Source organism: Arachis stenosperma, chromosome 5 (assembly GCF_014773155.1).
Source record: "Arachis stenosperma cultivar V10309 chromosome 5, arast.V10309.gnm1.PFL2, whole genome shotgun sequence".
NCBI classification, from domain to species: Eukaryota; Viridiplantae; Streptophyta; class Magnoliopsida; order Fabales; family Fabaceae; genus Arachis; species Arachis stenosperma.
The window spans coordinates 117,871,919-117,899,693 of NC_080381.1; the positions used below are offsets into that span (position 1 = coordinate 117,871,919).

The 27,775-nt window shown below is 34.9% G+C and overlaps 2 protein-coding genes across 4 annotated transcripts; both read right to left on the bottom strand.

Annotated features, from left to right (window-relative positions):
* Nucleotides 1–3,508: 3,508 nt before the first annotated feature.
* Nucleotides 3,509–5,201, bottom strand: LOC130981214 (heterogeneous nuclear ribonucleoprotein 1-like). The gene is made up of 6 exons (XM_057904824.1): nt 5,173–5,201; nt 5,027–5,067; nt 4,766–4,929; nt 4,573–4,669; nt 4,085–4,239; nt 3,509–3,925 (listed from the first exon to the last, which is right to left on the bottom strand). Exons 1-6 carry the CDS (start codon nt 5,199–5,201, stop codon nt 3,509–3,511), a joined length of 903 nt encoding a protein of 300 aa, XP_057760807.1.
* A 1,348-nt stretch (nt 5,202–6,549) lies between these two features.
* Nucleotides 6,550–27,102, bottom strand: LOC130981896 (nuclear pore complex protein GP210). Of its 3 annotated transcripts, none has more exons than XM_057905642.1 (37): nt 26,768–27,102; nt 25,948–26,213; nt 25,623–25,789; nt 25,318–25,534; nt 24,652–24,998; nt 22,630–22,806; nt 22,280–22,409; nt 22,036–22,184; nt 21,444–21,555; nt 20,775–21,361; nt 20,545–20,668; nt 20,193–20,467; nt 19,538–19,645; nt 19,283–19,345; nt 18,459–18,650; nt 18,188–18,247; nt 17,508–17,576; nt 17,137–17,283; nt 16,906–17,025; nt 16,660–16,779; nt 15,426–15,581; nt 15,271–15,333; nt 13,551–13,660; nt 12,784–13,192; nt 12,270–12,372; nt 12,071–12,183; nt 11,715–11,786; nt 10,756–10,831; nt 9,574–9,681; nt 9,311–9,452; nt 9,152–9,223; nt 8,836–9,052; nt 8,573–8,639; nt 8,363–8,454; nt 8,013–8,073; nt 7,488–7,891; nt 6,550–6,670 (listed from the first exon to the last, which is right to left on the bottom strand). In XM_057905642.1, exons 1-36 carry the CDS (start codon nt 26,962–26,964, stop codon nt 7,536–7,538), a joined length of 5,844 nt encoding a protein of 1,947 aa, XP_057761625.1. In that variant the 5' UTR covers nt 26,965–27,102; the 3' UTR covers nt 6,550–6,670; nt 7,488–7,535. The 3 variants fall into 3 exon arrangements, 2 of the variants coding, with proteins under 2 accessions (XP_057761625.1, XP_057761624.1); XR_009087052.1 differs by having other exon boundaries at nt 6,574–6,670; nt 7,233–7,891; XM_057905641.1 differs by lacking the exon at nt 6,550–6,670 and having other exon boundaries at nt 7,215–7,891.
* Nucleotides 27,103–27,775: the final 673 nt, after the last annotated feature.

Consider the following 27,775-nt stretch of genomic DNA (forward strand, 5'->3'; position numbering starts at 1 on the left):
ACAAAACCTAGAAACGAAATAAGAGAAATTACAACAAGAGAATAGGGATAGAGAGAAGAACCAAAGTGTAGCAATCATCAATTGAAGGTAGAAGTAGAAGGAGACTTGAATTAAACCTAGAACTATGAGATCCTAATCTAACCCTAATTCCTAATCCTAATTCTAGAGAGAAGTGAGAGCTTCTCTCTCTAAAAACTAGTTCTAACTACTTCTAAAACTAAACTATGACTAATGATCAAAAGTATGTAAAGTATGTTCATTCCCCCTTCAATCCTTGGCTTAAATAGCATCAGAAATGAGTTGGATTGGGCCCACAAGGCTTCTAAAATCGCTGGCCACGTGTTGCATTAAGTGGGTCATGTGCCACCATCGGCGCGTCCGCGTACCGTGCGCGTTCGCGCCCCTATGCGCAATGCAACTATGACAAATCTTATATCGTTTCGAAGCCCCAGATGTTAGCTTTCCAACCCAATTGGAACCGCATCATTTGGACCTCTGTAGCTCAAGTTATGGTCATTTAAGTGCGAAGAGGTCAGCTTGACAGCTTTCCGGTTCTTTCATTTCTTCATGAGTTCTCCAACTTTTCATGCTTTCTTTCTTCATTCCCTTGATCCAATCTTTGCCTCCTAAACCTTAAATCACTTAACAAACATATCAAGGCATCTAATGGAATCAAGGTAAATTACATTTAGCTATTTTAAGACCTAAAAAGCATGTTTTCACTCTTAAGCACAATTATGGGAGAAGTTATAAAACCATGCTATTTTATTGAATAAATGTGGGTAAAAGGTTATAAAATCCCCTAAAATCAATACAAGATAAACCCTACAAATGGGGTTTATCAGAGACCCCTGAAGGAACTTTTTCGTATCCAGATAGGGGGCCCTCCTCCATACTTCTCGGAGGAACCCCACAATGGCCACCTCTACCTCGTCTAAATCATCCAAATTATATTTTTCACAAGGAAAGGCCTCCAGCCAGTATAAGAGAAAGCGGGGAGAAAAATTTTGGTCTGAAAAAAAGGGTGGTGATCCTCAACAGATCGCACTTTAAAAAAGAAATTTTTAAAATCATGAAAAGATTCATCAAAGAGGGTCAAAACTCTCCGGCCTTGTATAGCTCGGAAAGACACCCATTGTTGTTTGTTATTTTGCCCACCAAAGGGCTTGATCATATGAAAGAGGAAAAAGAAAATCCTCAAAGAAGTTGGAAAATCCAGCGCATGGCTAATAAATTGATAAATTTTCAAAAAACCCTAAGAGTTAGGATGAAGCTGGGTAGGGACTATCCGGCAATGAGATAGAACGACTATCTCAAAGTCAGAAAAAGGAAGAAGAACGCCCAAACGGGTGAAAAAACTCTCATACATATAAATAAAATGAGGGTCTTCCTCACAAGCTCTTCCAAAACAAACCCGGTCTTCCAGACCCGGGGCTATCAGTTCATATCTCGACTCATCATCATCAGAAGTACAAATTCTATGGTGCGTACGAAGGTCGGTAATGTAGTCAGTATCCACAAGGGGTTCTTCCCCAAGAACAGTAACATCAACCCACTGAGCGAGGGACTCTACAGAAGACATCTTTTTTCTAAAAAGAAAAGGATCCTGAAACCTACAAAGGAGAAAGGAAAAAGGATAAAAAAACAGGGTCTCTAAGGGGCCTGGGGTTAGATCCTTAACAAAATAGAATCACTAAGTCTACGACCAACACTCCTCTAAAAAAAAAATGCAAATAAAAGCATTTGTAAAAGAGGATAGGAGAAAAAACTGACCTTTACTTTCGAAGGATCAAAGGTACAACAGCAGTTGAACGAAGAAGCCTTCTTTCAATGCAGAGTGCGTAAGTAAGTTTTCATAAACGAAACAAGGGAAAAGGAGGATAAGTATTTATAAGCACGCTAGGAGCATAAAGGTAAAACGACACAACCATTTAAGAATTGCATCGTTACCAATGTAACCGCCCCCGCGCATGAATGCTCAAAACTCTAAGAGACACGACGTTTGATTAGACACGACGATTAAGGAAATTTGAATCACGTCGGCTCCTGAAAATCACGTCGGTTCTTCAACAAGTCGGCTACGACCCCGAGTTGTATACTCGAACCCAACTCATGAAATGGTTTGGACTCGAGTAGGGGCACTGTTCATACCCTGGCGCAATGCTAAAGGCCCAGGATCCAATAAGACAAAAAGGCCCAATCTGAAGATTGGTCCCTCTCGCGACCGACTTCCACCAAAAAGGTCGGTTTCTACACAAAAGGAAGCCGGGAGTCAGACTAACTGGCAGATAGCATTTATTCAAATAAGTAACTACCCCTAAAATCTCTCAACCCACTTCCAGGAGTCAAATCTTAACCTCTCTAAGATAAAGGGACGGTTAACCTCCTTAAAAGGTGGAACCACTTCAACGGTGGTCATGGGTTCACCACTATAAGTACACTGACAACTCTCAGGTATTCCTAAGTTCCAATACATTCTAAACCTGCTTAACCCCATGCTGACTTAGGCATCGGAGTGTCTTTACAGGTACCACCCCCCATCCTTTCACATACACAACTCGGAGGCGGCTCCCAGACGTAAACCAAGTCGGAGACCACCCTCCTCCAACGCTTAGGCCTCACAAACAAGCCCAACCACTGTCCGGTTCTAGATAAGCCCCGGAACAACAACAACAACAACAACAACAATAATAATAATAATAATAATAATAATAATAATAATAATAATAATAATAATAATAATAATAATAATAATAATAATAATAAAGTGTTATTTGGATGAAACAAGTGTTTTCAATTTTTTAGGAGAATTTTTTTTTTAGAAGATTTTTTCTAATAGCATCTAAAAATAAAAATATCGTTTTTTAAAAAAAAAATGTATCTAAACTGCTAAACACCCTCAAAATGTTAGAAAAGTATTTTTTTCCCCTCTAAGAAACTAATCCAAGCAAACACTTACTAAAGTGCTTTGTTTAAACTTTTTTTTGTTTGAATCTACATGATAATTACTATACTCAAAATTTAAGTCCCATAAGAATATAGATGTTTTCTAACAAAATATTGAACTAAGACAAATGATTATTGGTTAGAAATTGAATTTTTTTTCAATATTTGTGTACCTTTATTTATATAATAAAAATGATTTATAGTTTACATATATTATCAAGTAACCTAGACTATTCATGTGAGGTTAAGAATCTTTGGGGAGATTAATGGAAGCTAAGTGCATTATTCATAAAATTTAGAAAACATAAAATTCTAAAAATAAAAACAGAACCATGTCTATCTGCACAAAAAAGTCACTAAAATAAAGCAGAAACAAAATCCCAAGATGTTTCAATATACACAAATGTTATGAATGAAGAACAGAACCATGTCTATCTGCACAATCTTTTCATGTAGTAAACGAACACAATTCTGAAACATGAAGTAACCAAATCAAGAAAAAAACTAAAAAAAGTTACTAGTAACCAGAAATGTCATGAATGAAGAACAAAATCATCTATATCTATTCCATTGACACCTTTGGATTATCATGATGGCCAGCATTGAAGGCACCACCTCCACTACTACTAGCCCCTTGAGAGACATTGGCTTGGCCGCGGCGATGGCCAGCAAAAGTAGAAATATTCTGTCTCATTGCACCACCACCTTGCCCTCCTGCTTCTATAGGAACATCATTGTATTGTCCATGACCAATGGAATTAGGAAATGCTACAGAGGGTACCATAGTACCATAGCTTCCATAAGGTTGCCACAACTGATTTTGGACTACCCTGCCACTCGACGTGCTTCCCCCGGCCGGGTTAGAAACAGCCATTCGACCAGGATCGCCAGCTCTTTCGGCTCTAGCAGCATTCAATGGAACACTTACCCTACATGGAAGCGTTGGTCCCCTATTTTGGAGATGCTTGCTTATTTCCAACTACAATGCAAGATAAAGAAAACTTGCTCAGTTCCAAGAACTTTCTCTTTTGAACAAAATAATAAAAATAGAATCTGAAAAGTGTTAGTTTTTAGTATGTATATTTATAAGAAGATATGAGCATGGATGGTGATTTGGTTTTAATAGAAGATTCCTCACTTTATATCCATGAAAATTAATCCAATTCCCAAAACGTGCTATAAGATCATCAACTTGCTGAGGAGACTCAAAGTAAATGTATCCATGGCCTTTTTCCCTTTCTATGCTGCATAAAACGACTAGTCCATAATCACTAAAGAAATTTGCCAAAACACCTGAGATAGAAAAATGCAAGTCATTCATCATCAACATTTAAAATTAAGATTTCAAATATCTTTCTATAATTTACTTCCACATAACTAAAGATAAACAATGACATCAATACAATACCTAAAGGAGTAGTCCACTACATCAAGCTATCTTAAACATTTTAAATTCGTGATTATTTGTTTCATATTTACTAATCATGCCATTACTTGTAGTACAAGTAATTAAAAACTAGACTAAGTAACAAAGAAAGAAAGCACGAACATATTAGGTACCCAAAACAATACTGAGTTAAAAGAATTTGAATTTTGATTAGAATAGTAACTGAAGAAGAAACAAACCTGGAGACACATTTCCAGGAATTCCATAAACATAAAGTGTGTTTTCTGGAAACGTATCATCAACATTCCTTTCCCCAAGGCATCTTTCAACCGTAACCTATAACCAACCACAAGAAAAGACTTATAACAAATAATTCATGTAGCATAGGAAGAACAAGTCCCAATAAAGCCAAGAGCAATTTGCATTGTTTACCTGACAACCATCAATAACATGATTCTCCACCATGACTCTATCAACCACAGAGACATCTTTAAAAGTTACAAGCCCGACTCTGAGATTCCGGCGCGGGTTGCGGTCCTCCCTGACGGTACAACTCTTAACCTTGCCATATTTAGAAAAGTACATCCTAACTTCATCTGCAAAACTCAAATGATATGCAAGAAATTAATGCATGCAATCCAAAATAGTCACCAAATTCAGAAAAAGAATATGAATAGAAGACAAAGCACTAACCATGTTCTGTGGCTGGTGATAAACCGCGTATATATATCTTGCTGCAAATTGTAGGGTTCAGTTAAATTAGAATAGAACCCAAGAACATTGACATTCATATCTAACTATACATTTCAAACAGAGTGAAGAAGAAGAAGGGAAATTACCCAGGAACAAAGTTGGGATTTTGGTCCATTGCTCTCAAATCTAAAGAAACGTAATTTCTTGCTCTTTCTTTTTTTTCTTTTTCTTGGGGTTGAAGAAAACGTGAGCTCTCAAATTTTGGAGTTAGAAGAAAATGTAAGCTTAGGAAGAAAACAAGAGTAACTACTAACTAACGGTTCATATAAATTTTGGCGCCATGCTTCTTTCTTCTTTGTTTTTCCTTTTTTTTTTTAATGTTTTAGTTCCTCCTTAAATGCTTATAATTTTACACAATCTTTATCAAAGTTTCTATAGTTTAAAAAATAAAAATTTTAATAAAATCCTTATTAAACTTTAAAAGCTTCTAATTGAATAATTTGTAGTTTGGAAATTTTGTGACCAAATTCTTGTATTATTTGTGTTTTTTGGTATATTCTCAACAAATTTAGTATTAGACATATTAGTCTCTAAAAAAAATAAATTGCCAAATTTGTTCTCAATTTTGAAATATTAAGTATATTAGTCCCTAGCAAAATAGAAACAAAACTTGGATCTTTCAAAGCATAAAATTATCAAAACATAAGTTTTATACTTAATTTCACAAATTAAATGATAATTTAATTGATATAGTAATTTAGATATTTTTTAAATTACATATTGTATAAATATAATTGGTCATTATATATTATATAACTATCTGTTACTTCTAATTCTGAAAAAAAAAAAACAAGTTTTAACTCTTATACTACTTTGAAGGATTATACTTTATATTAATTTTTTTAATATCAAAAGTCCTGGTAATGATTTTTTAGATGCTAATGAGTCAAATGATGATTTTTTATTTTTTAGAAATCGTTTAATGTTCCATTTTACATTCATAAGTTTATTAAAATTGTAGATTTTCTGGAATTTGAACTAAAACACAAAAATTGAATTTCTATTTTTATTCGTTTTGATTTTTTCTTTATATTTTATTTGAATCCAAATGGGATATTTTCTTATTGATATTTATATTTTAAAGTTAATACAATTAACTTAAAGTAATAAATGTCAATAATTTGTATCAATACTAAATCGAATCAACTAAATTTGATTTACATGTATATTCTACAGAAATACAGAAATAGTAAATCGAATCACTATTGATATACTTAGTTGATTAAAAACCTTAAAGAATAAGGATTTGATTAGTATGTTAGTATGCTCAAGGATAATTTGTTATGGCAGCATATCCTCCACTCCCATACTATATGCATACACTAAAAATTAACTATCAGTCACTTATATATAATACATGTTAAAATACAAAATACACATTAAAAATAAGTTAAACAATACTTGTATTTATATGTAAATACATAATACCTAATTTAGTAGTTGATTTTTTACGTGCATATAATATTTTTTAATCCCTCTTAACCGTCACTCACGCCAGCAACAGTCCTATCACCCAAAACGCATGTCGTATTTTTCAGCCTTATTTATTTCATGCTTCATTGGTTCAGCGCATTTTACTTCTACCTACACAGCGGGATAAAGGAAACTTGCTCAATTGATAAGAATTTCATGCATTAATAAAACAGAATACAATAGGTTAAAGGAAAAATGTTGAGTATTTTAGTAATTTTCGATGCCTCTCTCACATTAGCTCAAACAACAATCTTTCTGTATTTTAGGAGGCCAGCAACTTTATTAAATTTTAATCAGTATGTAACTAGCAAAGAAAAATGAGTCATTGGATAAAATCTCACACTAATTTCACACCATTAAAATCATCATTGATGGCTATTTGATGGTTACAAATCACAAAAATTACTGACCCCAAGCACTCCTCATTTTAAAAATTTTAAGATATAATTGCCTGCAACTTGAAGATCTATTGTGATCATCAAGTTTTTATTACTACATCAAAATGCTCCATTAAATTCTACCCTTTAACTGGAATATCGATGTCCAACTTCTAAATCGAAACATTTTAAACAAGAACCAAAAGGCATCAGCATTCAGCATGCATGGTAGTTTTTCAAACTCCTTTTTTAACACGCAACAAATTTTAACAAGAAACAGGGAAATTTCATTTTACCGTCTCTTATGTTTGGACGCCTTTTTTTTATTTATATGGTTGTGCTTTTAATCTCCCCGGGAATGTTTATTAGTTTCCACCCTTTCACGTGCATGGTAACATCACATTCACAACAACATTAACCTAGCAACCATACATATAAATGGACACTAATTAATACAGAATGCTAGCATACATTCTTAAATTTACACTACTAATTACCAAAATTGTCATTGAGAAGATTATAATACAACAATGAGCAAGAGTGCACTCCACCTATGTGTGATGAAAATTGTGGGAGGTGTCAATTAGCCCATGAAAACCCTAAAACGTATTCTGTGGATTAACCCTTCTCCTTTCTCGCTTGTAGTATGGAGTTTCATCAATAGTTCTCCTCACATATTCTACAAAAGGTTGCGGCGTCCGAGGAGACATTTCCTTTACAATGGCAGGGCTGCTTCTTTCCGGTGTGGTAGGTGCTGCTGTGGCGCTGCTTGTGGTAGCCAGGGCACTGGTTCGCTGAGATCTCACTCGTCCATCCAAGAAGCCAAAGATCCAAAATATGAGAGTTGACAGCAGAAGTGTCCCCAGTATGATTGCAATGAGGGCTTTATCAAAGGTTCCACTGGACGGCGCTGTTTCCTCAGGTTCATAGTTTACACCTATTTCTACTCTCTGGCCTGTAAAACAGATGAACGAAAAATTAAACTTGTGATCATGCTCAGTCCTGGCATGTTTTGATAAGAAATTCAGAAATTCCTGATAGGAATCAAATTCTATCAGCTTTCGAGATTAGCTAACCAGTAGCTGGAAGTGTAACGATGATTTTGTCCTGGAATCTCTTGTTTTTCAGCACTTTCACCTGGAAACAGAGACAAGAAAAGGGGACCAGTTCAGCAATCAGTTGCTAACTTTACAGGTGATAATTTTTTAGCATTTAACAGCAGCACAGAGAAAAGAAACACAAGGCTCATTTGGGGCAGCTCAGTGCAAAAGGCTTCCATCAAGAGGAATCAATAAATGTATGCAGCATTATTAACCTTAACGATGTGCCAAGCCACCAATTACCTTGGGAAAACCAATTGTGTACATCTACACTAAAAAATAATTTCAAATTCAGGTTTACTTTGAACCAGAGTAAAACCACTCGCCTCATATTGTGCCAGGCCTCGAATGCCAAAATCTTCTTTATGAATTGGACTAACCATAACCAAATCTTGGTGATGCCATTGAATTTCAACATCTACAATATGGTAGAAGGCAGAGGTCAAATATTTTGAAGATAGTAACAAATATGCAAAAACTGGAAATTGGCAATGACATTCTTTTACTCAAATGCTAAAGCAAGGTATGTAATTTACCAGTATTTCCCAAGATGGTTATACTACTTCTGTTAGAGACTGGAGACAGATTCAGTTGCATTGAATTCTGAGGGAACACAAAAATTAACATTTTTAGCATCACAAACTAAACTTTTATAGTTTGTTCCACCACTCATATTTGAGGCATCATAAGATCGAGGGAATTCAACAGGAGAAAAAATAAAATCAACAATTCTGTCATGCAAATACTCAAGCAATGAGATGGAAAAAGACAATCCAATTTTGCTGTTAGTATGCCATACCTTGCCCATCTCCTTTACAGAAAACCCTCCAATAAAAAGTGCTGAAGCAGATCCCGAAATACGATTATGTTGTCTAAGGGAAGCATATATGGAGAGAGATATGTCTCGTCTTGAGCCTTCTAACTTGGGTACCGAGTGCACCAAATGCTCTGGTGAGTAAGGGAAGAAAAGACAGTATGTGTTGCCAGAGTCCAAATCCAGCCATGGCTTCACGTACCTTCAGTTAATTCGAAAAGAAAACATACATATAAAATAATGAACAGAGTGTTGAAGGAATTAAAAGATCTTAGAGAAAAATGAGAAGAGATCGAAATACCCCACGTATGGTGGATCTACTCTACAATCAAACGAAACTCCATTGTTTCCTCCAGGTGAACCAGCACTAATGCTGTAGGTATTAATATCAATTATTCAGTCATGAAAATAGCTAGTTCCTTTCAAACAAAATGCATGTCTAGGATTGTAATTCACAAACCTTAGCTTCACGGGGAAGTTGTATCCTTTTGTAGGGTATGGAACATTAGTTAACATCTCTTTCGGAGCATCAACAGAAATGGTATCTCCTTTTAACACTGTAATTGTTGTTTGCAGTTTTGATCTTGCATACTGGAAAGACACTGTTCATAATAACAAATTTCAACCATAAATTTGTATAAGAGTTTCTAAAGCAAAATCTCTAGGCAATGACAATTGCACAGTTAAGTTCATTTCTGTACTTAAAAATTAATATTTCAGCACCTTGGGCTGAACCTTCCCCAATAGCTTTGACCATCCCAGATATTGGGTCAACCGATATGACACTTCCATTTGTGGTAAACCACTGTCCAGAAACAGTATCGCTCAAACCTAAAATATGAAATCAGAATGACATTATCGTTCATGAAAAAATAGAAAGGAGAAGATTGAAGGGTCGAACCCAAACTCCTTCAAGAAATTGAATATAACTGTGCCATGCTAACAGATTTAGAGCAAGAACTGACACAATATCTAATACAGATATATCACATGGATATAGCCTGGGACAAATACTAAAAAATAAAGAATAAGAGTAATAAGACAAGTAGGTCCCTGTAGAATTTTGTGATGGACATATAAATCCCTAAAGAAAAAAGTACTAAGTCCTTGAAAGCTTTTTGTTATGGACTTGTAGGTTCTAGAGGGAAAAAAGTACAAAACATGTTCTTGAAAAATCGCACCACTGGATTTATAAGTCCATGATGAAAAGACAAAACATGTCCAAGTTGCAATTCTTCAAGGACTTGGTATTTTTTCTCTCAAGAACTTGGAAGTCCATCACAATTTTCTCAAGAACTTGGTACTTTTTCTTCTTCAAGGACTTATAATTCCATCACAAAAGTCTTCAAGGACCTATTTGTCCTATTACTCAAGAAAAAAAAAAGAATGATAAAGCAACCAAATGTTAAGTAAAAGTACTGTCTATATAGTAATTGTGTTAAGTGACTTTAAGTATCCAATAAGTTTAAATGTTTGATTTGTATGAGCCTATTTGAGTATGATATCGCAATACACATGCACTTGTCCTATTCCCCAAGCACACAGATACATACAAGGATACTAAAGAATTGAGATATCCAATTCTCATATTTATTTATTTTTACATTGTTTTACAAATAGGAGTAATGAAAAAACAGTGACTATATTATCATTATCTGTCTTCTATCGTATTCATCTTGCAAAAGGAAGTCTATGTGCTTCCTAGCTGAGAAACAACTTTGACTAGAATCCTATGTTAAGTTGCAGCTGCATGCATAATTCTTCACCTCATGTTTATAGAGAAGTTCATAATTCATACTTATCTATAGTGTAAATATTACTTCCATGAAGAACAAATATTTTTATTACTGTTAAGTCGGTTTTTTCATGAAAGTGAAAGCATTCCGGCAAATCAAAATAACAAACCTTTTACGCTGAAGTTAAGAGGGCTTCCAATGTGAATGACTGGATTTTGAGGATGTATATGAGCACCAACTTTAATCTGTTGGGGAAAAAAGCCTATTTAGATAATGCAACAGGACAGAGAAAGAGGAGAGAAATATCTGATCTAGTGATATTAAATTGACTCTTAAGGTATTATTTCTCTTAAGTTGACAAAAACGAAATAGAGATGACGTAGATCTACAGAATTAACTGGTCCTAAAAGGTAAAATGACCTTGAACACAATTACCAGCATATTTTAAGAGCATCAGCATGATATGATTTATGTATTGTCATAATAATACAGGCTTCCAAAATATTTAGCATAATGCATAAAGAGATCTAGACATAGGGGTGTTCATGGATTGGATCCGATCCGCATATCCGCGGTATTTATACGACTCCGATCCAAAAATTGTGGATATCGATCCGATCTGCAAGGCTATCGGATCGGATCCGATCCACACACTAATAAGATCGGATTGCGGATTTCATATAGGCATCTGTATATCCGCAGATCCACAAAAGTAAATAAATAAATAAGTAAATATTCTTTATATTTTATTTCAACTAATAATTATCATATATGTTGTATTATTTTATTTTTGTTATTTAAGAAAAGTATGTTTAATAATATTTTAAGAGTAAACATGTTTAAAAGAGTAAAAAAATAGTATTTTATTGATATTCTTTTAATAAAATAAATTTTTAAAATATTTATGTGTTTTGCGGATATATTAGAGATCCGATCCGCATATTAGAGATCCGATCCGCAAATGTGCAGATCGGATCGGATCCAAGCTTAGAAATCGCATATATTGGATCCGATGCAATGATTTTAGTGCAAATCGAATCGAGATTTTGGCCATATCCGAGATCCGCGTTGTGGAGCTGTAACTTGATTTTTCTAAACTGCATTTTTTTAAAACAAGCAAATACTTACAAGCACATAATCTGATTTTTGTGGAGCTTCACCAATTGATACACGCACAAGAGCTTTACCTTGTCGAATTGCCTTCATGAGTCAGCCAGGACAATATTTCAATTAGTTTATTTAGCTGAGCAAAGCAATTCAGTGGACGTAAAAAAAAATACTAAAGTACCAGACATCAGTCTGCACCATAAACAAATATAATATCGTCTTATGTCATCCCCACATGGATGAGCTAGCTTCAATTTGATCACCAAAATAAAAGGGTACCAGAAATCAAAGAATATGCAAGCTGACCATTCTTGCACTGCTTTTGCTCAAGATTCTATAAACCGTGAAAAGTTATTTCTGATGGAAACCATCAATACCTTGACATGTACAGTCCCTTTTCCATCAGCTGTTCTGTTTGTGTGAAGAATATCAGGGTAGTTACTTTCAACATAAAAAGGCACTGCATTGTATGCTTCATAAAAAGGATTTCCTGTTGAAACATAGGAGGACACAACAGCCAATGAGAATTCAGTCTGAAGTTTCTAACTGTGATTCATCATTGAGGGGTATTGATACCTAAATAATCATAAAAGCTAGTTGGAAGATCAAATTCTGCACCAACAGCAAGGTTAACAACACTGAGAAGAACCTCCTTATTGGCTATTCTTATCTGACAGACCTGATCATAAAATAGAAATATTAAGATGTTAGAATTTCCGAACCAATAAAAATGTCAAAAATGCAAAAGACATGGTCAATAAATAGATCTTGCTGTTTTGACAAGATAGAATGGCGCCTAGAAGTGAATCCCAAAAGATGTTGACCATAACATTACCACAATAAGGCCAACTGATATTTCAGAAGCTTTTCTCTAACACAATGCAGGCCTCTGTACTCAACTAATGAAAACAAACTAAGTGGGGAAGAAGTTAAAATCATTTTGTATTATAAGTTCCATAGTGTGATGTCAAAAGTTAACAATTCTAGCAAAAACCAGAATGGATCAAAGATGGAAAATGTCGGTTTATACTCTCGAAGGAGTAAAGACCTCCCCTCAATAAAGAAGTAAGTGAAAGATAAAATTCCGTACCTCAGCAACCTTTACACAAGAAGCTATCTCTGTTCTTCCTGTGTTACGATCTTTAGCTTGAATGCAGGCAAGATTATTACTTGCAGTTGTTTTAATTCTGTCCCCATCAATGGATATGTCATCCTTTTGCAAAGAACTTTTCTCCAAACTTTTCAATAAAGAATAAATAATGGCTCCTTTACGATTATGACTATCAAACTGCAAATAAGATTCTGATGATGAAGGCAATAGGCTTGTAGTTTCATAATGGGGAGGAAGAATCCAGGTTATTGGGACCCCCAAAGCCAAGGGAAGATCAGGAACCACTGTCACTGATAAAGATGAACTGTAAAACCTTGACTGCGGCTTTGAACGAGAAGTTGAGAGTTCACACGAAAATGACACAGCAACACTGGTCTTGCCTGCAGACCTGAACAAAATATGAACTTATTATATATTTCTCTACAGTACTTTTCAAATTCTTTACAATGATTCATAAAGCTATTCGAAGTATGTTTCATATACACTTTTACACTGCTTCTTACAAGGAATTAATTTCAGCAGTGTAACGTGATATAATGAAACAATAAAACCAACTCAAGGGGTTGAGGATGTGTGCACAAAATATGTTGGAAGCACAACAGAGTATTATTCAGATTTGGATAACATAATATGATGTAGTACAGGGACTTGATAGCAATTATAAGATACAAAAAATTAAATCATTTATGTCCATTTTAAATATTTTTACACAAACTATATGAACAGAAACGGTGCACAACATATACCTTCCATACAAGACATTAATAAAGCCAAGGTCATTCTCATCCCCGGAACCACTAACTTGACTTTCTTCGGAAGCACTAAGCAAGCTTTCTGCCATTTTGAAACTCAATATCTAAATAAACAAAGCAAAGTCATTATTCTCTTTGAAGAACCCGATAAATATATGGAAAATAAGGGCAGTGAAATTTGTAAGATATAATCATTCATGTACCTCCTCCTATCAATTTAAGCTTTTGGGATAAGCGGCTTCATGATATGATATCAAGGCTTTTGTGATTAAAAGGCTTAGAGTTCAATCCTTATTACCCCAGAAAGAAAGAATTTAAGCATAAGTTGAAAAAGAGTATTCATGACATGATATCAAAGCTTTTCTGATTACGTTTAGAGTTCAATCCTTATTAGTCCAAAAAGAAAGAATTTAAGCATAAGGCAGAAGAGGGGAACAAAAAAGAGAAAGAAAACCTATACAATATACAAAAAATCATGCTTCAAGCCCAAAAAAAGCTTTTGCATGAGGGACACATTACATAACCATTCAAGTATCTATTAGCTTAAACTTTTGAAATAAGTGATCTCATAACATGGTATCAAGGCTTTTATGACCTTGATCTTTATTATCCCAAAAGAAAAAAAAATTAGCATAAGACAAATAAAAAGAAGAAAAAACCATTCATGCAAACCCAAAGCCAAGCTTTTTGGTTAAGTGCTTTCATGACATGGTTTCAAAGCCCCAATGATTAAAAGATCTGGAGTCCGATCCTTGTTATCCCCCAAAAGATACAAATTGGACATAAGGCACAATAAAAAAAAAAAGAAAAGAAAAAGCTCTATGCACACTCATGCTTCAAGCCCAAAAAAGTCCTGCGTGAAGAGGTGTGTTAGATATTTAACCATTCATGCTCCTCTTCTTATCAGCTTAAACTTTTGGGATAAGTTGTGCTACAACAGGATTGTTCCCATTATCGAAAATGTTTTCATCACAGATAAGTCCTTGGAAGATCATGCTCATGCAATTTATTTTCATTAATACTTGAAAAAGCTACAGTAACTTGTTGGCATTATTTCAGCTTCAGGTGTGTCTTAAGGTTTCTGCTTGGATAACTTAACTGTAAATGTAATAGCTCGGCTATCAACTTTGGTAACTGTTTTTCTTAAGGTTGAGATTGGGATCTGTAAAGTATGGCTATATCATTGAAATAAAATTGTGGTGCTTTGGTATCATGATAGGCAGATGGTGTGACATGGTTGAGCATTAGCAACTCCACTACCAGAACCATAGATTCTGTGTAGATTGGAAACCTCTGATTTGTTGTAGTCTTTGACACTTTTTGTGTTTCAAGATACAGTTATACTACTAAAAGGGATATTGTATATAGTGCATGCTTCCAGCATGTGCAATGTGGTCCTTAAATACATAGGAATGCTCAAATATAAAAAGCAATGGGAAGTCCCAATTTGAGTTTTAACATCTTCATTTTCAGTAATGTTTTTATTAGAGCACAATATATCCTTCCAATTCCATTGTATTTTTCTTGATAGGCATAAATTTTAGGCCACTATGATCTTTATATTCCCAGGTGTTACAAACTTTAGTATACATCACGTGATTATGTAACTTACGTTGCACTTGTTAACTGCTCCCTAATGCATTTGTTAGCTATATAGAAAAGAAAAGGAATTTTGTGTTGAAATGGGAAGATAGATTTGAAGATAAAACCAAACCTTTTCATCTTCAATAGTCCAGTGGTAATTTTTGCACAGCTCATAAAATGAAAACAAGTTTCCCTGACAATACCAAAAAGAACAGCCATTAAGATATAGATTAAAAAGGAATGGAAACTTTTCTCTTTCATTTTAATTGTTATTTTAACCATCACCTCGGGAAATAATGGATAAATTGGCAATTTGCGGCCAACCCCAAGTTGTTCACTCTGCACATGCAATTTGACAGTAGATGGAACTCCCACCCTTAAACTGCTCTGTGCTTCACAAATAACATTGTTCCCGTTCACAAGCACACTGGCAATAATTGTCTGACAATAGTAATGTCGTAGCTTAGATTAAGATCTTCCACAAACCAGATATACTTAAATATAGGATGCATAAAGTACATGTTAAAAGAAATGAGTATACATCAGGTTTATTTGAAGCTGACAATTTGAATGATTTGCATGTGTTTCTTTTTTTTATTTTCCATTAGGAATGGCAAAGAAGCACATGAGCAGAAGAAAGATATACACTCAAAATCATAAAATGTTAAGAGATCTATGATTATGTTTTTGTAAAACAACGAAATGAACTGAATAATTAAAGCCATAGCAGATAACTACAATATTTTCCTTTTTTTCTCATTCCTAAAATGTCTGCAGTGCCCCAACAGTAATTGTTCCATGCTTGCAAGGGAAATTTATAGCTTTCAATATAAAAGAATAACAAAAAAAGCTTTTCATGAAATAAGAAATCCATTATGACAAGGAGAATAAACTAATGGATAAACAATCCTCCTACTGTAAAAGCAAAACACAAACAAAGAGAACATCAGCAATGCAAAGCTGCGTAGATCCTCAACATACCAATACAACAACAAAACAAAGCCTTATCCCACTAGGTGGGGTCGGCTATCCTCAACATACCAATAAAGGAAAGAAAAGTTTTCCTCTGAACAGTCCATATAACATGTATAACGTATGAGCAAATGGAAACAGGACAATCCTCATTTGCCCAATATTCCAAAAAGCCATTCTTTTACTACTCTGACTAACACCCAATCAGGTGAAAATCCATACACCATTGTGCGCATAGCCAAAGCTTAGGTAGTGTTGAAAACATACTTTCACGGTTTTACCTACTATTAGGCAGATGGTGGCATATATTATTATATATCAACAGCATGCCAGTCCTAATGACATGATCATTACAAATGCAGCAACAGAAACTACTGTGTTCAGACAAAGTACAGAATTTGTCTTGTCTAGACGTAAAAAAGTAAGGTTTGCAATACATAATCAGCTAAACTATGCATAAACATGAATCTCTGCATTTTGCACAACAAAAGTTAAAATTCGAGATAACATCAAGAAGTTATGAGTCTGAGTGTATTTCACATCTTACAGTGTTCCCAACAGATATTGCCAAGAGCCTTCCAGAATATCTATCAATACTTGCAATTTTATCATTTTCAATCAAATACTCAACGTTAACACCAAGAGTTGGGCCTCCTTTCATGGCCAGCTGAGCAAACAAATTAAATAAAATAGCGTCACCACAAAACCAACAAAAATAAAACACAAAACAAAGACTTCATAAAAAAGAAAAATAAAATTCACACTGAATGCGCTACAGTGCTACAGTACATACCACATATGACGCACCAGGAAGCAGGAAGATATCACGAGGGTGTATTACTGGTGGTGCATATACTTCCACCTTAATAGCTTGACTCTGTATTATATGTCCAGAATGTTGAACAGCACTGACCTGGTTTCAATGAATTAAAAGAATAACCTTTTGACTTTTCAGGAGTCTAATAGTCTGCATAAAAATTGGATTGGTGAAGTTCAAGATTTTAAGGTTTGACAATAGACTTACATGAAGGGTTGTAATTCCAAGATGTCTCCCCCTTATTTTAAAACTTGGTGCATTAACATGTCCACCTACAAGACTTGAGAAATTGTCGGAATCCAGCAGCTCAAGTATACCATCCTCAACATGTACATGAAGAGTCATGTAAACAAACTGCAGTATATTTTCCAAATCATTAACTTGTGAATCAAAATAGAAAAAACTCACTATAATCTGTTCCTATAGGTGAATAGAAGACAATCACGTCCAAGAGGACCAATAAAATCAGTAAGATAATAATCACGTAGATCATATTCAAGTCAGTTCATATTACATCAATGTCCCACACAATCAAACCATCGTAGCCAAAGCAAAAGAAAATGCAAAACAATTCAAACCTGAGAAGCGAGAAAATTCCTTCCATCATTAGTACCAGCCAATAAGTCAATAGTTTGCAAACCTCCCTCCTACAGATATCAGGATAACATCAATTCTAGGTTTGATAGATATCAGTAATTCAGTATATTACATTTTAAAGTGACAACACAATATCATAAAACAGCATGCAAGCTCAATATCCACATAGTAGAAGTTTTCATCAGAAAATTCATGAGGAAATGTTCCCTCCTTTAAACCAATGAAAAGGAATTCACATTGAGTGCAAAAACCAAGATCAACAAGTGGTGCAAGCATTTATCCTTTCCTTTCCTTGTATTTTTTCATGCCAAAGTAGACAGATTGTAATACAGATTTCCTCAGCTCTAATCAGTCAAGAAAGTACAGCACTTAATTTTATGACATGTAAAATAGATTCCATACAATTCTGTAAGAAATAAAGAAAACCCCAAAACTGGTGACATTGTTAAGAACTAGATATAGATGATAATCAATTCGGTTGAATATGGATTAAATTCTTATAAGCTTTGAATATCATTCAGGATGGACCAGGCTAAGGTGTTATTCAGCTACCTTCCAGAGTAGTTACCCGTTTCTGTGGGAACATTTGATAAGTGTCCATTTTAAGAAAATCTCATGACCCAGTTAGGGCTGAAACTAGAAAGACTTCGAAAAAAATTACCATCAAGCTAATCTCCTCTCCTGATGCGATCTTAATCCATTCTATATCTGCTACTTGGACCTGTAATGGTTAATAATAACAAGCGTCAAACACTAAATAACAGCTGATTATCGTACAATGAGACCAAGTTACATCACAGTAAAGAATACAAAGGAACGAAAATTTCATATCCTATTGACACTAATTGGTAATAACTTTTTAAGTCATGATACAACAAAAACGTATCCTTATCCCACAAGGTGTTACAACAACATGGATCAAGGGAGCTTACAAGGGCAGATGCTCTTGGTGGAGGAGTTAGCCCAATGTCATACAAAGTCAGATTAGCTATCCCTAATCCTTTTGGAGAGAGAATTAGTTGAAAGCATTCTAGTCCTGATGGTGGCTGGGTGACTTCCACAACTTGAGAATCATTTGTAACAGCTTCCAAGAAACAGCTCCCACCAGTAATTGACAAATTTACCTGGAAGCAAACATATAAGATAGTTAAACAGCCCTTAAATAATAAGTCCAACACACTAAAAGTTTATTCAGTAGTGATTGACAACTTCCAAAAGTTACCCATGCTCTTCTTACATAATATGTTTTATTCACCTCTCCCAGTTCCCATGTAATTATATTATATATTGGGCCATGAGGAATCCATGAGTATATCATCTATTTTATAAATATTTTTTGGTAGACTTTTTAATTTTTGGGTAGATATTTGTGTTGTCAATTAATTGTAATTGTTAAAATTCATGTCTACCACTAATCCTTTTTTTTTTTACAAGGCAATTTCACATAATATGAACAGTGAAATTGTCCAAGGTGGTTGACTACTGTAAATTCTTGAAGGTGAAATAATTCTACCATAATGTGTTAGCGTTCAACAAAGAATTAGTAAATATATCGAGTTACCTTTGCCTTAGGATTGAAATATATCAGGTTAAAATTCATGTCTACCACTAATCCCCTTTTTTTACAAGGCAATTTCACATAATATGAACAGTGAAATTATCCAAGGTGGTTGACTACTGTAAATTCTTGAAGGTGAAATAATTCTACCATAATGTGTTAGTGTTCAACAAAGAATTAGTAAATATATTGAGTTACCTTTGCCTTAGGATTGAAATATATCAAGTTGAACTCTGGATCAACTCTTAGGGTAGAAACTAGCTGCATCGTTGAACAAAGATATCTTTTCAACACATAATACAAACAATTGAGATATAGGTGATACAAAATCCCATCACAACTAACAGAAACGCGGCAAGACGTAGAAGTAGACCAGAAAGCGAAATCGTATTTAATCAAGAAAAGAAAAAAAGATCAGCTCCATATTGAAGTGACTATTATAGTAGATAGTACCTGTAACCGAATTGCATCTGTTAGCAAATTTTCTCTTTCACGAAAGAGGTGAGATGTATTGTATTCCAAGCTGCCAATGAAGCCAGTAACAGTAGCACGAACAATGCACTAACAGACACAGCATTTAATGTCATGTAAGTTATCCATGAATTAGTTCAAGACTTCAAGGTAAGTAAAAATGATCAAAGATGGATTAGAAACAAGGGAAAAGATTCAAATGGATGTTACACAGTCAATGCATAATAAAGTCTCTGTTGAAATTTATTAAAAGTACTGCACTACTCATGCAAGAAAATCTTTAAGCATAACTCTCAGACTAAACAACATTCCTATAACATACCAAATAGCAGCAACAACAATTACTCTTTTTCTTGGGTAGAGAAAGAAATTTATTGAAAAAGAAAAGAACTAATTTATAGATCACAAGGTATAAAAATTAAAATATTGATACACTAACTTGACATGTGCTAACTACAAAGTGTTAGTGGGACATACGTGAACAAAAACAATGCCAAAGGCATGCTGAAATAAAATGGCTTTTTAGGACAGCAAGTTTCAACAAACAATCAAGTTATTAAAATACAAAAAGTTGCCAAATATAGAAACAGGAGAGACAGTAAATAAAATGACACATTTAACAGAAATATTTTAGTACCAATCCTGATTCATTTTGCAAGACCAAGAATCTCTCCCAGTTGTTGGACTTCACAATATCAAAAGCATAATCCCAATATGCTAGTCCCTCACAACTGCTAAGCTCCCACGTCAAACTGAGGGAAGATGAGTTTGCAAAAGGTTCTCCAGAATCACTAATACCAGCAGCAGATACCCGAATAGTGCGTCCATTTGCCACAGTAACAGGGGAATTTCGAAGTTGCCCCGAACTACGGTCAGCTTGAGCTGCAGCTCTAATAATTACGCGTTCATTCACTGTAAAGCATAACTCAGATTATCACCATGTTGTTCTGTCGACGAGAAAAAACTCACATTGTACAAAAGATGTCAACCTGGTTCGTCAGCAATGACTACAATATGAGAAGGAATGCTACAAGTAACCGACAGCCAAACTTCAGCTACTGAAGGAAGAGGATGGTCATCTCCCACCAAGTTCCCACGTTTGAAAAGAAGTTTCTGAGTCATTTAAAAGAAGAAAAGGTATTATTTGCTAACTCTTACATCCTCTTAAATTTTAAATACATTAAGAAACTTTCAACCATTCAAAAAGGCTGCAACTTACAAAGGTTCCCAGTGTTTGACATGAAACTCCATACAAACTGTTATAGCTACCAGATAACCTATGCACAAGAACTCCATTTTCAACCAGAGCATTATCCTGACGTATAACATTCACAGTTTCAATAAAATCAACACCTTTGTCCCACTGTTCAGGTCCACCAACAAGTAATATGTCTAAACTTGTCCCAGGGACAAGGTATAACTCCTCTAACGTATGAGATTGCTTATTACTTTTTGTTTGAGCCAAGTCAAGCCAGTAACCACCAAATTTGTTTCCATCACTAGCCTGTTGCACAATAAGGGGTACATATGCCGCAACACGAAATGATGCTTTTAAGACAACAGGACCATGACTGTATTCATTATATTCTTTAGAAAGTATGGCATGGATCACAGCATGACCAGGATTCAAAGCATATAAATGTGTCCAAGAGCAAGGAAAACCATCAGCTGATGAATGGAACTGAGTATTTGTCGCTGTTTCCAAATATGATAAGTCCCGAGTTGAATTGACAATTACAAAAGACTCGCTTCCAGCTTTCCATTTAATCAAAGAATTAAAGACATTGCATCTATAAAAGAAGGCACCTGCACAGGAAAAACCAACATAAGCACAAAAGGTCAAGCAGTAAAATGAAAGGAAACCTAATATTATTTAATATGGTGTCACCGTTTGCTGCTTTCATTGTCACAGCAGCTTGAAGGTGTGATCCAACAACAGTTTCTACTGGAAAATTGTGAAGCACAACCATAGAAGATGGGATGGAGACTTCAATGAGGACCTATAAGAAGATAAAAACTACAAAATAAAAATAGTTTCCAATTTACACATGGATAAAAGACAGACAAATTGCACAGAGAAAGTACAATAGGAAACACCTGTCACAAAATATTTAAGTAAGAAAACGTCCCACTATCAACAACAATAATAAGCAAGCATCATGCCACTAACTGGGGCTGGCTAAATAGATTAGAGGACACCATACTGTGCTGTCATCAATCTTTTTTATAATCAAATCATTAAATTTGATATCTGTTTTAATAGTTTTAATTATCGTAAGTTGATAGATGCTACTATCTTTTTCCACTGTAGGCAATAACGCATACCTAATTGCTACTATCTAACGAGCATCACTATAACATTTAACTGATATGCTACAAAGCATGAGAAATGCAAATCTGCTATTAGATTAGGCCACAAAGAACCAAACGTTACCAATTTGGTAAATAATGTGAAAAGTAATCGACCTTAATGTCATTACCTCGTCATAATTTAGTGAATCATATATAGAAAACACTTTAATGGTAGCTTTACCAGGCTTTTTTGCCTGAACAATACCAAATGCTGATACAGAAACAGTAGATGTGTCTGAAGACAACCATTTGTAGTCACTCACTGCTTTTGCACAACCTACACCATATAGGCATATAGGGATCAAAATTCAGTAAAAGATATCAGAAATAAGCTATATATCTCAAACTGATAGGACAGAAAAAGCTTCCAACCTCCTATGGCCTTCAACTCCACATCTTGATAAACACCAGGGGCCCAAGGCAATAAGATGGTTCTATTTTCATTTTCCAAAGTGAACATCACTTGATCACAAATCATAATCTCTTGCACAACTGTTATAATCTGTAAGGTTTAACAAACAGCATGATTTGGAAAAACTTAAAATAATATTGCCCAGTCTACAAAGCAACACACACCCTCTCACCACCCCTAAACAAAGAAGAGCATGACAACAAAGCATCCCATGGTCCATCAAGAAAAAAGAGGTCACAAATAATTAAAGACAAAGGAATTAAAGAAAAATATATGCTTCTGCAGAAAATTTCGAAGAAAAAAGGATCACCTCCTTTTTGTTGTCGGTCCCAGCTGGATAGGTCAAAGAAGCTGTAAATTTTCCAAGTCCAGGGGAATAAGCTTTAAGGATTTTAGAATTCCGCCAGCCATGTTTGACAGCAATATCATTCGAAACCAAAAATGTTTTAAAGTATTTGTGGTCATCATAAACCTTAATATCATCATTCTGCAATACAATGAAAAATGTTGTTAGGAGAAAACTCACAAGCAAAATACAAAACAAATTCAAATAAGAGAAGAAGAAATTGAGTAATATAGATATATAATTAATAAAACAGATGAAACAAGGCCCGCATTGAAAGTAGAAAACATCATACAATGCAAACAACACAAAACTGTACAACAATAACCAGTTTTTAATAAGTTTCCTTATCATTTGAATATAAAAGACACAAATTGCAAACAACATTGAAAAGATTATGAGAGACTTCCTTTGGTGTCGAGCTTTGGAAGCAGGATCACTTGGTGAATCAGGAAGTTTGTTGCCATGATGCCATCCTAAAAAGAAGTCGTGGGCCTCGGCAATATTGTGTCTAGGAACATTACTTTGGTGTCAAAATGGCTATGGCGTTTTCCCTTAGAACCTCAATCTCTTTGGCATCAACTTATCGAAATTATATGGTGTGGACAGGAATGGATGGGATGCTAATTTTGATACTCATGCTACTCATTCTAGCCCTTAGAAATTCATTTCTCAAGGTTACACTACTTTCAAACCCTTGCCCTCCTTTATTGTACGTGACGGGCTCATTTCTACTTTTGGGAAGACCATTGGAAAGAGATACCTCTTTAAACCTAGCTTTTCCTCATCTCTGTCATCTTTCCTTGCATGATTCTCCTATTTGGTTCTTTTACATTACATATGTTTCCTCTTTCTCTCGGGACTTCCATTTCTTTTGTAACCCTAATGATAGGGAATCCTCTAAACCTTTGACTCTCCTAGGTCTCTTTGATGATTTTTCTTTGTCTTCCAACCTTGACAAAAGGATAAGGTCTCTTGACTCCTCTGGTAGTTTTAGTTGTACATCCTTCTTCCAATTTTTTACTCACTCCTCTAACACAGCTTCTTTCCATGTAGATAAACTCAATTGGAAGTCCAAAGTTCCCTCTAAAGTCAACTTTTTTACATCGACAATTGTGCTTAAGAAAAATTAATACCAATGACTTGCTGCAGGTTTGAAGACCACATAAGACTATCTCCCCCTAATGTGTGTGTTATGTCCGGGAAAATTCAAAGTCAAATTCACATCCTTTTTTTTTGCATTACCCAATTGTTGTATTCTTATGGAACAACTTTAGCATCTTTGATGAATATCGGGTGTCCGTATAATCCTAGAGCAATTTCTATTGACTAGTTTGTTGGATTTGGTTGCAGAAAAGAGGCAAAGGTTTTGTGGCAATGTTCATTTTTTTTTTTCCACCATTTGGACTTTTTGGTTGCAGCATAATGCACACCCCTTCAATGAGAGATTTTCTGACAAACATGTTTTATGGAATAAAATTAGGCACCTAGCTTCTAGTTGGTGTAAAGCTCATGATCTTTATAGGGGACTTTCCCTTTCAGACATGTTGAGACACCAGAAAACTATGCTTTATAGATAACTTTTGTGTTTTATGCTTTTGCTTTTCTATAAGAGAACCCTTATCCGCCAAATTGTTTTATCGTTCTCATCGTCTTAATGAACTTCTTTTTTAACCCAATTTTGCCTGAGTTGACATGGGAAGCAATTTACCTTTGTAGGAAACATTTTCCAAAGCAAAAGTAACAACAGTAGTCTGTTTTAAAGATATTGTCTGAGCCAACAGATTGACTTGACAACTAGTTGGATGACATAACATCTACCAAACGGACAGCAGTTCAATTTATTTTCTAGCATGAATATTTTTTTTAAGTTTTTTTCACCATAACGTTAGAATATAAAAGTATACACTTGTACTGATGCCAATCAAATACATTAATGGAATCTTGTCGTTGAAAAATGAATAAGAGAAAGAAAAGAATGCAACCTACCTCGGTGATATAAATCTCTTGTGCATCATGAGCATGTGCAAAAACCTTTATCTGGATAAGATACTGATGGCCAGACACTACATACCAACGAGCCGTTTGAGGTATGGAGTCGATTTCTTCCACAGGATCACCAGTACTAGATAAAGGTGCTAGAAATAAACTTAACGAAGCTGGTAGGACGACGTTTAGTGAAGAAACTTGTACATGACCAGCAACCCTTATGTCTTCAACAATGATAGCTGTCATTCCCAAGTTCCATGCATATGCTAATCCTGTCTTTGAGTCAACCTGAGCAACCGAACCATTTGAGACAGACCAGTGATGATGTGGTGACGGTAAAGCAACCACTACAAAAGACAAATAAAATATTAGTAAGACTTTCAATAAAATGCTGACCAACAGCATAACAGGAAGCATATATAGAGCCAATTAATATGAAGAATAGCACAAGTGTTAGAGGCACGTATTTAGGGCCTATAAACACATAACCATTCATCATTCAGCATTCAATGTTACTAAAAATTATCCTAACACAGAAAATATAAGATTCCTCAACTAGACATGATCAGTTATATTCCTAGCAGCTAGTTCTGCAGTTTACATAATCACAGGAAAAAAAGATTTAAAACTAAGACAGCCACAGCTTTAAATGAAAAGTAACAAAACCTTGAGGAACATTTCCCCGAGTGACTTTAAGTGTATAGGGAATGACTGCACCAACAAGGACAAAAACTGGTGAGGGAGGATCAAGTGACATAGCTTCAGCTACAGTGAGAACAATCTCATCAGACAAATTCTTCAACTGTGGCTCAAGCAAAAGCACAGAGACAAGCTCATGGCCAATCTCAACTCCCCTTACTACATATAGATCTGAAAATACACCCTGCAAAACAGGGCAAGGAAAAAGGGTTGGAACGAGTGTTAGCTGTGCATTGGCTAAACACGTTTGAACCTGCTAATCACAGACTTACATTTTCTTCAAGCATTATTTGTATATCCAAGTCACCACAGAGTCCTCCACAATCACTAAGGGGAGAATCCTTTAGAGGAACATTAACAAGGTGGTGAGGCAATCCACTGACTTCAGGCATAAGGTTCCACATAAACTGTAAGCCAACTAATGAGGAAAACACATTTTCTGCAGTAAAATAGTGGACTTCAATAAATATTTTCAATCTGATCAAAACACAAGGAGAGAAAATTAAAATAAGAGTTTTGAGGATAACTAAGATAATATACATATATTTGTCAGATAATCCCAAGAAATATACAGCATAAACAAGAATTCACAATGACCTTCACTGTCAAAGGCACGGATGCGTAGTGTAGCAAGTCCATCCAAATCAAGCTTAATAGAATTATGGAATATCTGGATCCTGGATATATTATCAATGAAGACTTTGCATCGAACTACAACCCCAGTATTTACATCAGCAGCATAAACGGCAGTCTCCTTCCGACCACTATAAGGGGCAATTGATCGCAGCCTTGCACTAGTTGAGCACTTGCTGCTAGAGTTGTACTCCGGCAGTACAGATAGTATATCATGATGATCCCATGACCTAACAACGTATTACAAAACATTTAACAAACGATGCTCACGAAAGGACAATTGGAGAACTCAAGGAAGATAGAGACTTGGAGAATGAAAGCATATTTCTCATTGACATGAATGAATGAATCATCTTACAGTTACTAGGTACAAAGCTGCTGTATATGCATGATTGTTTTAATTTTTAACTTAACCCCACTAACAATGCATAGCAATAAGCCACTAACTAACTAACTAACTTTGCAACTCACACTGATCGCATTGTTATCAGGCTTGTATGTTCTTGTTGGTGTATGCATGTGTTTCATTTTTTTTTTCTTTTTCTTTTTTTTTTTTTTGGTATCAAAAGGAAAAAAAATGTAAATAACTGAACTTATAACAGAAATGTATCATGCATGCAGCTCAACCAACTCCATGCAGCTTCTTTCAATTTATTTTCACAAATTCAAATTCAAAGTCGAAATTGTATATAATACTATAATATTACATAAAAAATACATGAATTGTGCATATATAATACGCAAAAAAAAAAAGAAAAAAATGGAGGTTTGAGTTATTATTCACCATTTGAAGCAACCATCACTTCCTTGAAGCCTGTACTCGACAGGGTAAGTCATTTTGGGAGGCAAAAGAAGGTTAACATCTGCAATGTGCGGTCCAGAAGAACCACCATACGGCAACGTTTCATGCACAAATGCGATCAGCACCACCACACAGCTCAGCAACAAAAAAGAAGCCAAGTTTGCCATCATCTCCCACATGAACTAGCTAGTTTCGATCATGAACTACTACACCACTGGATTTTGCATTTCGTTGACGAATATGGTAAGAATCTGAGTCAAAGTGAAGCGAATTGAATTGAAGTGAGTATGGAACTGTGAGAGTGAAGTGATTTTGATTTTGGGTGATTTCGAGGGTTTAGGGTTTTGGGGAGAAAACCACGTGCAGATGCACGTGCAAAGTTAAAGTGCAAGCGTTTTAGTGGGTCGCACGAGTCGATAGTGACAGCTGGCAGGTTCTTATTGGTCTAACCGGTCGGAAGCAACTTTGTCTAGCCCTGAAAATTAAAAAGGGCATTAAAAAAAGTTGCACAAATTTTGAATCTTATACAGTTTAGGTATACGCTATACACTACACTCGGTTCTCATTTTTATAGTTCTGATATACTTAAGGATCAAGGTTTGCAGAGAACTTTATTACTTTTTAATAAAGTTCATTTAGGTAATATAAAAAATTATACTTATCTATATGTATATGTCAATAACTGAATATGTGTCCTTGCGATTTTCGTCAACTTTTTTCGTATTGATATGGTTATAGAATTTTATCAAATAAATAAAGCCCCATCTTTTTTTTGGTATGGAATAAAGCCCAATCTTTATGCACAAACTTACTTAGCTGGGCTTCTTGATATGTGTTTTGGTCAAGAACTCTTTCGTTACGTCATATATTTTGATAATGGGAAGTAGATCACTCTTCGGCTTGGGTTTGAGTAAATCTTCATTTCAGGACCACAATTAAAGTGTAATAGAAGGTCGAATTAGTCCAAAAAAAAAATTCCAGATGTTTTTG

Bases quoted from the DNA above. Each gene is read 5' to 3' on its own strand.
- LOC130981214 (XM_057904824.1), bottom strand. From the start codon at position 5,201: ATGGACCAAAATCCCAACTTTGTTCCTGG. The intron at 5,068-5,172 runs GTAATTTCCCTT...TACAATTTGCAG, and splicing joins AATCCCAACTTTGTTCCTGG to CAAGATATATATACGCGGTT. The intron at 4,930-5,026 runs GTTAGTGCTTTG...TGAGTTTTGCAG, and splicing joins ATCACCAGCCACAGAACATG to ATGAAGTTAGGATGTACTTT.
- LOC130981896 (XM_057905642.1), bottom strand. From the start codon at position 26,964: ATGTGGGAGATGATGGCAAACTTGGCTTCTTTTTTGTTGCTGAGCTGT. The intron at 20,468-20,544 runs GTTGACATCTTT...TATGCTTTACAG, and splicing joins AGTCATTGCTGACGAACCAG to TGAATGAACGCGTAATTATT. The intron at 17,577-18,187 runs GTAATTTTTTTC...TGATATCTGTAG, and splicing joins GAGAGGAGATTAGCTTGATG to GAGGGAGGTTTGCAAACTAT.